The sequence below is a fragment of the Triticum dicoccoides genome, chromosome 2B (assembly GCF_002162155.2).
Source record: "Triticum dicoccoides isolate Atlit2015 ecotype Zavitan chromosome 2B, WEW_v2.0, whole genome shotgun sequence".
Lineage (NCBI taxonomy): Eukaryota > Viridiplantae > Streptophyta > Magnoliopsida > Poales > Poaceae > Triticum > Triticum dicoccoides.
The window spans coordinates 821,812,413-821,824,151 of NC_041383.1; the positions used below are offsets into that span (position 1 = coordinate 821,812,413).

General features: G+C 47.9%; 1 protein-coding gene across 1 annotated transcript in view; it reads right to left on the reverse strand.

Annotated features, from left to right (window-relative positions):
- Positions 1–10,429: 10,429 nt before the first annotated feature.
- LOC119366621 (disease resistance protein Pik-2-like) overlaps positions 10,430–11,739 on the reverse strand; it is a 23,571-nt gene continuing 22,261 nt past the window's right edge. Inside the window, exons 6-7 of the mRNA XM_037632385.1 lie at positions 11,658–11,738; positions 10,430–11,402 (exon numbers count right to left, since the gene is read on the reverse strand). Coding sequence (XP_037488282.1) covers positions 10,525–11,402; positions 11,658–11,738 — 959 coding nt within the window. The 3' untranslated portion in view covers positions 10,430–10,524. The remainder of the gene's footprint in view (positions 11,403–11,657; position 11,739) is intronic.

Here is an 11,739-nt window from a genome sequence, read left to right on the forward strand (position 1 = left end):
GCAGAAGATAGAGAGAAAATGAAAAATGTTCCCTATGCTTCAGCCATAGGCTCTATCATGTATGCAATGCTGTGTACCAGACCTGACGTATGCTTAGCGATAAGCTTGGCAGGAAGGTACCAAAGTAATCCAGGAGTGGATCACTGGACAGCAGTCAAGAACATCCTGAAATACCTAAAAAGGACTAAGGATATGTTTCTCATATATGGAGGTGACAAAGAGCTAGTCGTAAACGGTTATGTCGATGCAAGCTTTGACACTGATCCGGACGATTCTAAATCGCAAACCGGATACGTGTTTTTATTAAACTGTGGAGCTGTAAGTTGGTGCAGTTCTAAACAAACCGTCGTAGCGGGATCTACATGTGAAGCAGAGTACATAGCTGCTTCAGAAGCAGCAAATGAAGGAGTCTGGATGAAGGAGTTCATTTCCGATCTAGGTGTCATACCTAGTGCATCGGGGCCAATGAAGATCTTCTGTGACAATACTGGTGCAATTGCCTTGGCAAAGGAATCCAGATTTCACAAGAGGACCAAGCACATCAAGAAATATGCCCTAGAGGCAATAATAAAGTTATTATTTATTTCCTCATATCATGATAAATGTTTATTATTCATGCTAAAATTGTATTAACCGGAAACATGATACATGTGTGAATACATAGACAAACATGAATTCACTAGTATGCCTCTACTTGACTAGCTCATTAATTAAAGATGGTTATGTTTCCTAACCATAGACATGTGTTGTCATTTGATTAATGGGATCACATCATTAGGATAATGATGTGATTGACATGACCCATTCCGTTAGCCTAGCACTTGATCGTTTAGTATATTGCTACTGCTTTCTTCATGACATATACAAAGTTCCTGCAACTATGAGATTGTGCAACTCCCGTTTACCGGAAGAACACTTTGTGTGCTACCAAACGTCACAACATAACTGGGTGATTATAAAGGTGCTCTACAGGTGTTTCTGAAGGTACATGTTGGCTTGGCATAATTCGAGATTAGGTTTTGTCACTCCAATTGTCGGAGAGGTATCTCTGGGCCCTCTCGGTAATACTCATCACCTAAGCCTTGCAAGCATTGTAACTAATGAGTTAGTTATAAGATGATGTGTTACAGAACGAGTAAAGAGACTTGCCGGTAATGAGATTGAACTAGGTATTGGATACCGACGATCAAATCTCGGGCAAGTAAGATACCGATGACAAAGGGAACAACGTATGTTGTTATGCGGTTTGACCGATAAAGATCTTCGTAGAATATGTAGGAACCAATATGGGCATCCAGGTTCCGCTATTGGTTATTGACCGAGAATAGTTCTAGGTCATGTCTACATAGTTCTCGAACCCGTAGGGTCCGCATGCTTAACGTTACGATGACAGTTTTATTATGAGTTTATAAGTTTTGATGTACCGAAGTTTGTTCGGAGTCCCGGATGTGATCATGGACATGACGAGGAGTCTCGAAATGGTCGAGACATAAAGATTGATATATTGGACGACTATATTCGGACACCGGAAGTGTTCCGGACGTTTTCGGAGAAAACCGGAGTGCCGGAGGGTTACCGGAACCCCCCGGGAGAGATAATGGGCCACATGGGCCTTGGTGGAAAGAGAGAGGGGCGGCCAGGGTGGGCCACGCGCCCCCTCTCCCTCTGGTCCGAATTGGACTAGGAGGGGGGGTGGCGCCCCCCTCTTTCCTTCCCCCCTCTCCCCCTTCCTTTCCCCTCCTAGTAGGAGTAGGAAAGGGGGAGTCCTACTCCTACTAGGAGGAGGACTCCTCCTCCTTGGCGCGCCCACAAGGGCCGGCCAGCCTCCCCCCTCCCTCCTTTATATACGGGGGCAGGGGGGCACCCCATGACACACAAGTTGATCTACGGATCGTTCCTTAGCCGTGTGCGGTGCCCCCCTCCACCATATTCCACCTCGGTCATATCGTCGTGGAGTTTAGGTGAAGCCCTGCGCCGGTAGAACATCATCATCGTCACCACGTCGTCGTGCTGACGGAACTCATCCCCGAAGCTTTGCTGGATCGGAGCCCGGGGATCATCATCGAGCTGAACGTGTGCTGAACTCGGAGGTGCCGTACGTTCGGTGCTTGGATCGGTCAGATCGTGAAGACGTACGACTACATCAACCGCGTTGTCATAACGCTCCTGCTTATGGTCTACGAGGGTACATGGGCGAACACTCTCCCCTCTCGTTGCTATGCCATCACCATGATCTTGCGTGTGCGTAGGAAATTTTTTGAAGTTACTACTTTCCCCAACAGGTGGTTCCTGTTCTTCTCCTACATCGTCATCCACAATGTCTTTAGAGTTGAATTCAAGCACGTCGGTCAAATCATCGACACTGGCAATGAAGTAGGTGGTGGGTGGGCAACGAATTTCCTCGTCGCCTGCTTCCCACTCAAGCCGGACATAGTTCGGCCAAGAATCTCCTGACAAAGAAAGAGACTTTAATGAGTTCAGCATGTCGCCAAAGGGCGAGTGCTGGAAGATATCCGCAGTGGTGAACTCCATTACCGGAGCCCAACCAGATTCGGCGGGCTCGGGGGCGCATGGTCTGGGACCTACAGCCGGATACGAGTCCGGGGGCCCGGTGACACTGGCTTCCTTGGGGGTGGAGTCTGTGTTCGGCTCTACCGTCGATGAGTGTGCGGCCTCCGGGGCGGGGTCCATCCACCCGTCCTTGGACGACGCGATTTGCCCCGGATTTAGGTTCGGAGCTCCTGCAGGTGCAATATCCCGAATATTGTCCGACAGCATGTCTAAGCCGTGCTCGTCATGACTGTTCGGCGTGCCTGGCGTAGGCCCGAATCCGTTGAAGATCAAGTCTCTGCTGATATCGGCCATGTAGTTCAAGTTTCCGAACCTGGCCTGATGGCCAGGGGCGTAGCTGTCGATCTACTCCAGATGGCCAAGCGAATTGGCCCGCAGTGCGAAGCCGCCGAACACGAAGATCTGTCCGGGGAGAAAATTCTCACCCTGGACCGCATTGTTGTTGATGATCGAAGGAGCCATCGAGCCTTGTGGCGACGACACAGAGGAACTCTCAATGAAAGCACCAACGTCGGTGTCAAAACCGGCGGATCTCGGGTAGGGGATCCCGATCTATGCATCTAAGGCTAATGGTAATAGGAGGCAGGGGACACGATGTTTACCCAGGTTCGGGCCCACTCGATGGAGGTAAAATCCTACTTCCTGCTTGATTGATCTTGATGATATGAGTATTACAAGAGTTGATCTACCACGAGATCGTAGAGGCTAAACCCTAGAAGCTAGCCTATGATGATTATGATTGTTCCTGTTCTACGGACTAAGCCCTCCGGTTTATATAGACATCGGAGGAGGCTAGGGTTACACAAAATCGGTTACAAAGAAGGAGATCTAATATCCGAATCGCCAAGCTTGTCTTCCAAGCAAAGGAGAGTCCCATCCGGACACGGGACAAAGTCTTGAGTCTTGTATCTTCACGGTCCAACAGTCCGGCCAAAGTATATAGTCCGGCTACCCAGATACCCCCTAATCCAGGACTCCCTCAACAGGTAACAAGCAACGAAAGTAAATAAGGTGCAGCAAGGTGGCCCAATACTTTTTGTAGCAAAGGACAAGCCTGGACAAATTCTTATAATGAGAAAAACGCTCCCGAGGACACATGGGAATTATCGTCAAGCTAGTTTTCATCACGCTCATATAATTTGCGTTTGTTACTTTGATAATTTGATATGTGGGTGGACCGGTGCTTGGGTGCTGCCCTTTCTTGGACAAGCATCCAACTTATGATTAACCCCTATTGCAAGCATCCGCAACTACAAAAGAAGTACTATGGTAAACCTAACCATAGCATGAAACAAGTGGATCCAAATCAGCCCCTTACGAAGCAACACATAAACTAGGGTTTAAGCTTTTGTCACTCTAGCAACCCATCATCTACTTATTACTTCCCAATGCCTTCCTCTAGGCCCAAATATGGTAAATGTCATGTAGTCGACGTTCACATAACACCACTAGAGGAAAGACAACATATATCTCATCGAAATATCAAACGAATACCAAATTCACATGACTACTAATAGTAAGACTTTACCCATGTCCTCAGGAACAAACGTAACTAATCACAAAGCATATTCATGTTCATAATCAGAGGGGTATTAATATGCATTAAGGATCTGAACATATGATCTTCCACCAGATAAACCAACTAGCATCAACTACAAGGAGTAATCAACACTACTAGCAACCCACAGGTACCAATCTGAGGTTTGGGTACAAAGATTGGATACAAGAGATGAACTAGGGTTTGAGAGGAGATGGTGCTGGTGAAGATGTTGATGGATATTGATCCCCTCCCGATGAGAGGATCGTTGGTGATGACGATGGTGATAATTTCCCCCTCCCAGAGGGAAGTTTCTCCAGCAGAACAGCTCCGCCGGAGCCCTAGATTGGTTCCGCCAAGGTTCCGCCTCATGGCGGCGGAGTTTCATCCCGTAAGCTTATTATGATTTTTTTTCAGGGTAAAAGACTTCATATAGCATAAGATGGGCACTGGAGGGCCACCAGGGGGCCCACGAGGCAGGGGGGCGCGTCCCCCACCCTCGTGGCCAGGGTGTGGGCCCCCTCTGGTACTTCTTTCGCTCAATAGTTCTTATTAATTTCAAAAATAACAAAGTACGGACAATGTGTTTGGAATTTCAGTACAAGCATTGTTCTTTTCTTTTTGGTTAGTTTGATTTAGGTTCTGTTCTGGTTTATATTATCTGTTTTTCTCACTCGGTGACAATGTTAAAATTGTAAGTAAGCTGAACCATTTTTATCTATTATAAGTTACTTACATTTATATTTTCAATTAATTTCTTTGTTATTTACTCGAGATGGGCATAATCAAACTAGGCAAGCTTCTTGTAGTATTACTCCATAGTACGATAAAATGGGAATCTTGCAAACATAAATCCATCTTATTTTTGAAAAGGAAACATAAATCCGTCTTAACATCCATGTTTTGTGTCAATATCTTTATGAACTACAATATAATCCAACCATCAAAATAGACGGGCGCAGCAACGCGCATCATCAACTATCCAGTCTATGATCATGGCATGGAAGGAATGAACCACGCTGGTGGCGGCCAGCTCATGTGCCGCCCGAGGCCCTCGATCTTCTCCGCCTTGCTGCCCTTGGGGCTGAACACCCCGACTCCGTTGTCTTCGTCGGCGTTGTGCCCATCCTTGCACGGTCCTGTATCTATATCGTTCTCCGTGTTGTAGATGCAGCCGGCCCTGAGCTCCGGGTGCTCCCTCGTCGACACGCACAGCGAACTGTTCACCCCCATGAAACAGTGCGGCGTCCCCGATATCATCCGTTTCCTTACATTGTTCGCCGTCAAGGACCTGCACCTTGAAGGAGCACATCCTCCGAGGGCAGGACTACTCGTCCGTGGTCTCCTCCTTGGACTCCTTTAGCACCACCATCAGCCGGCCGCCCAGTGCCGCTACGAGGTACTTGCGGCGGCACAATGACGAATCGCCGTCCGCGTCGGGCAGCCTTGGCGCGACCACCGTGCTCATGAACACGCCGCCGGCATTGGCACCCTGATCCCACACCTCCACGGCGCTAGCGTAGGTGACGGATTAGAACTTGCCGTTGTAGTAGACGGCGTCCACCACACCTTCATGCGAGGGAGCCAGCCTCCACCCTCCGCCCTCCGCCGTGGCGAAGGCCAGGACACCAAATCACGGTCCCGTGATCAGCATGGTGGCGGAGTCGGAGAGGACAACCTTGCGATAGAAGAAGCGACACATCAGCTCGGCACCCATCGTAAACGTCCCCTGTGGCGGGCGGTAGCCGCCGACGTGGTACGGGGGACCCCTGCGGAAGTCTTTCGGCTGGGGCATCATGAAGCTGAGAGCATCTCCAATAGCCGCGCTAAACTAGCGCCGCGCCGCAAAATAGGCCTTTTTAGCGCGCGCGCAACACGGCGGCTCGCTCCAGCGGGCGCGCAAAAACAGCGCGCGCGCGATAACGGGTTGGGCGCGCGGTCAAAAACACTTATCCGCGCGGTGTATTTTGAGCGCCAGCTACAGCGCGCGGCACACTCGAGCACTCGCGCCCGCACTCTCTCCCTCTCCTCGTCCTACGCCCCGCGCGCGCCGACGCCGGCGCCCTGCCCCCCGCCATGGACGCGCACACCGGGTGCACCTCCGGCCGCCATGGGTGCACCTCCGCCCGCCATGGCTTCTCACACACATTCCCATAAAGATGCCGTTGAAGATCTTGCCAACATCGTCGGAGCTTCACATGATGCGGTGCATGATGAGGATAGGGAGGAAGGTTCATCTTCGGAGGCGGAAGAGTCGTCTTCGGAAGATGAGGACGAAGACGAAGAAGAGGAAGATGAAGATGAAGCTTGATGTGTCTTTCATGTCTTGAACTTTTAGTTTGCATTTGAACTTGGTTGGATGAACTTGTGGGCATGATTTTGATGAACTTGTGGGCATGAACTTTTATTCATCAACTTGTTTGTGTCAAATTTTACATGTTCATTTTTGTCCAAAATATCCATATATGCAAAATGCCCGGCGAGTCGCGCGCGCTGTATTTTTGCGCTCTGCTGGAACGGCGCACGCACGCTGCATTATGGCGTGGCTGCTGGAGCCAGCGCAGGCGGGCGCGCAAAACCAGCCGCAGCGCGCGCGCTAAAAGGTTTTTTGCGCGCGGCGCTATAGCGCGGCTGTTGGAGATGCTCTAAAGCCGCCCCACTTCTCCAAGAGGCGGGGATGCTGGTGATGGCCAGGAGTCCGTGTTGCGCACCAGTGACCGGGTTGACGAGGCGGATATGGGCCCGGTCATCGGCGGTGACGAGCCAGCCGCCGGAGGAGGAGCCCAGGATGACATGGCCGCGCAGCGCAGGGTAGCGGTGCTCCGGTCGAAGAGGGAGAAGAGCGTCGCGGTGTCCGTTTTGTCGCCGCCGGGCAGGACGAGCCACGGTGCCTTTGGCCTGAATGCGTCGTGCGAGGCGGGGAAGGCGGCGGCGAAGGCCAGGCGGTCGAGGGTGCTTAGGCAGGCGTGGATGTTGGCCAGCATGTCCGGCGGGAGGTCGGCGGCGCCGGCGACGGCGGCCTTTGCTCGATCTCGCAACATCAGAAGGATGGATTCGGGATTTGGAGGACGATGGTCTGCGTCGTCGGATCGGAGATCAACGATTCCAAAGTTATTACTGACAAAAGTTACCTTTAGTCTGATCCCTCGGTTCCTAATGTTGGCCTCCATCACACTACTCCCTCCGTCTAAGTGTATAAATCACTTATGAAAACCAAATAATCCCAAAACACTTAGGCGCGGTGTATTAACTCCTACCTCGTTTCTAGTTTCTTAACATATCAGCCAATAAGAGATGTGGGGCGTACATGCTTTCAATGACTTGAGACTACCAAACATGACATGCAGTGTTTAGTTCATTGCATGCAATGCTATTAATTAGCAATAAACATTAAGTTCTCTATTTTCCTCTCCGCCTTGGTCGCTGTGCATAACCTAAGGGCAGCTTCAATGGTTGTAAGGCTAGCCATAGTGGGAGTAACTTAGGTTGTAACATAACGCACCCCAAGACATATATGCTTATGTGGCATGGAGTTAATGAGGAGAGAGGTGCTTGTGATAACATAGTATGTTACCGTAACATAACACATCCCAATATAAAGTGAGTCTACAACATAATAAATGAAGGCTTGCATGACACTACACATATGTTACTACCCACTATGATGGTAGTAACATAGACTAGTAACATATACATGTTACTAGTTTAAGTTACTACCCACTATAACTAGCCTAAGATAGTTGTTGGTAGACTTTGCCACATAGAATTTTTGATGATGTATCATGGAATAAACGAGGAAAGAGAGGAAGGTTGTATGTACATGAACCAACACCCCTTGCACAAGCTCCAATGTAGAATCAGAGAGCACTTTATTTATTATCTCACATCCTATTGAATAAACTAGATACAACCCATTAAAAATGTTTTATGTTAACGTGTTGGTTGATGACATGGCATATATTTTACCAATAAGGTAACATACAAACGGTTGAAGATGCCCTAAAATGACTTGTACACATAGACGGAGGAAGTAAGATTTTCTCAAACAATTTTCATGGCATAAATGATCATCGCCGAACAACAAACCATCAGATCCGACGATCATAGGCTTCCATACGTTGGCCCTCACACCACGACAAAGATAACGTTGTGCGCCCTCAGGCTTGAAACGTCGGTAATGTACAAACCTGTCCTCGTATGGCATCCGTCGTCGTTTTTGTGTGTGCCTCTCCTTCCTCATGTCTCATGTCAACTTTCGTGATGCTGCTGTAATCAATCAATTGTAGGACAAACAATCAATTTCATCGGCTCTGCTTTGTGTTTACAATTTTTCTAAAATTGCCATGCGCCGAGTTTAGTGTTGTTGTCGCCGCTGTAATCAATCAATCAACCATTTTTGATCTGCTATGCTTGTGTCTTCTCCAAGCTACATTACAGATTTCCAAACTTGCCATGGTTTCGAACTAAATTTTCCATCTCACCAAAAATTGCCAGGTGTTTCAGAGAACTAAATTCCTATAAAAATACTCCTAAATTTGCCATGTTCCCAAACTTAGAAGTATGCTCATTAATTCATGGAAAAAATGTGTAAAAAAATGGAGCCATGTTTAGAAATGAGAAAAATATACTTTTCGTCCCTCAACTTTCGGTGGAGTCTATATTTGGACCCTCAACTTTAAATCCGGACAACTTGCACCCCCAACTACCGAAACGGGACAAGGTTCATCCCCGGTCACAGTTTTGACCGGTTTTGGTGTCGACTCATCCCAGTTTTGACTAGTGCTAACTCAAATTCACGTATTTTTTCTCATATTCGTCAATCATTATAATCATGTTTTTCTACCAATGGCAAACTTATAATATTTCCATATTCTCACATGGGAAATTCAAAACAGTTTCTGTCTACCAAACAAGGAAAATTTAGGCCTTGTTGCAACAATCTGGTGGCAAGCTTTAAGAATTTGTTTTCTCTCTTGAACCATGTCAAATGTAGTTTATGGGTCATGGGAAAATTAGTTTATGAACCATGGCAAATTAAGGTTATGGACCGTGCAAGTTTCATTACCTAGTTTCATTTGGTGGAGCTAAGACAGGTACCAAAATAAAGCAGGTGCTGAGACGCAATTGTCCAAAATTGAAAGGAGTGAAGAAGTTCTGGTGAAGAGGTCGCCTAAGGTATTCGTGCTTACCCTTGTTTCATGTCCAACTTTTCCATATTTGAAAGATCTTGTAGTTAGTAGGCGCCCAAATGACAATTGGCAAAGGTGATTGGCATTGCCATCATCTCTCCAAAGGCCTATCTTAACGAGATGTGGGGATATATTTCAATATGTTCCCAGCTGCCTATAGAATTAGAACCTCACATCCCCCGTCTCACTGAGAATTGGTGGCCTAAGTATAACATCCATTCCAGGCGACATTTGACACAGTAATCTTGCATCGGTTAAAGAATTTGTGATTGAGGATTGCCCATACCAAGTTTCATTTGGTGGAGCTAAGGCAGTTGCAAAAATTAAAGATGTTCATACACAATTCTCCGACATTGTATCGAGTGAAGAAGTTCTGGTGAAGAGGCTGCCTAAGGTATTTGTGCTAACCTAGTTTCATGTCCAACTTTTACTTTGCCTTCCTTTGAAATTACCTATATATTGGAAATATCTCATGTTTTATGTAGTAGCAATGAAATTTAAATCATTATCGTTAAAGTACATTGTACTTATTGAAGAAACTTACACATACTCTTTATGGAGTCCGACGGGCGGGATCTGGCCAGATCCCGTCAGCCGACGCCACCACAAGCAGGCCCCTGCCGCCACCGCTACAGGGCGCACCGCCGCCGGATCCGCACGGCCCCGCCACGAGGGACCTCACCAAACCCCGCGCCCCCATGAGCAGCGTCACTCGAGTCGCCGGAATCCCGAACAGGGGAGGGAGTGTGAGGCCCCGCCGCCACCAGCGTCGCACGGGCTTCGCCTGGCGAACGCCCTCCGGCGGCGGCGAGGAGGAGGAGAGCCTGCGGCGGATCTCGGCCCCCGGACACGCGTGCGAGGCGCTTCGCGGGTTGGAAAACCTGATTTTATGATATACATCTGAGTATCTCACACTGCCAGCATGGAATCAATTGTTTTGCCACAATTCATAATGATGAGAAACATGTTGATTACAACAAATCCCGTTAGACACGTTAGGGATGCTGCTGGTTGAAGCTAAGAATATAGCTTTTCTCATGGCAATGCGGAAAGGAAGATACATATATGTCAATTTTTTATGACAAAGAGGGCGCACTTCCAGTTTCATTTAATATAAATCATAGAGTTTTACAACTAGTACAGAAAATGGAAATGATACATGTCAAAGTGTACAAGAAAAGATAACAAAAACGACGTACGGAAGGAAGGCAAGAAAGAAAGCATGCATTACAGTGGGTCCACCTTCAAGACAACTGTGCCCGAACAATGACTGCCAACAAGTTTCTCCAGGTCCTGCCGTTGGTCCTCGCTGTAGAAACCCTTAAGCCAGAGTGTCTTAAGACACTCCATAGGATTTAGCCCATTGCTCCCAAGAACCTCGAAAAATGATCCTTCAGAGCACTGGATTATTAGCAGCTCAGCCCTTGTGAACATGCCTCCGAAAGTGACCTTTAAATTGGAGTTGCAATCCATCTTGATGAGCCGAGGTCGAAAAGTATCACCGTACTGGAATTCACTCGAGCTAAAATCTACCTCTTGGTTTCCTTTCACATTGATGCAGAGACGATTTATGATACCATGACGCGGCAATTTTTCTTTCAAGAATAAGTGCATGTCGGCTCGCCTTTTAATAGTCATCTCAAGATCCAACTTTGTGAGATTGATAAGAACCTTCATAGTGACTTCTGGCAATCTTGTTATAGGCCCGTACAGCTTAAGGCTCTTGAGGGTCTTGGGTGGCTTGAAGCTATCGTCGATGCAATCCTCATCAAATCGCACTGACAAGGATTCTAGATTGCCGTGATCTGTGAGGGCAGAACACAGCAGCTCCCAGTTTTTCCTGTTGACGCCGCACACTCTGAGCTTGAGCAATTGGGTTTGTTTTTTGAGGTTCTTCAAAAAGGCCTTCCCACCTGCTGCTTTCACATTCACCACACCAACAGTATGCAAGGCCGCAAGTTTCTCCATTCCTACAGGAACCTCAACACCATATATCTCTCTTTCCCACCCACACATGCTCCTCCAGGTACGCGACAGTTTGGATGCCCATCCCACCTTTGGTAGCATTAGCCTGTGCGGGGCTTCTGGTGATGTTGTTGCCTGTGCTCGGCTCCCGGCCATGCTACTTTCATGAGATATTGGTGCTATTACCTGGCCTACAGGTATGCTGTTATCACTGCTTTCTGCTTCTGTTGATGTTCGTGCTATTGGCTGGCCTGCAGGTATGTTGTTGTCATTGCTTTCTGCTTCTGTTGATGTTGGTGATATTGGCTGGCTTGCAGGTATGCTAGTATCACTGCTTTCTGCTTCTGTTGATGTTGGTGACATTGGCTGGCCTGCAGGTATGCCGGTATCACTGCTTTCTTCTTCTGTTGATGTTGGTGCTATTGGCTGGCCTGCAGGTATGTTGTTGTCGTTGCTTTCTGCTTCTGTTGATGTTGG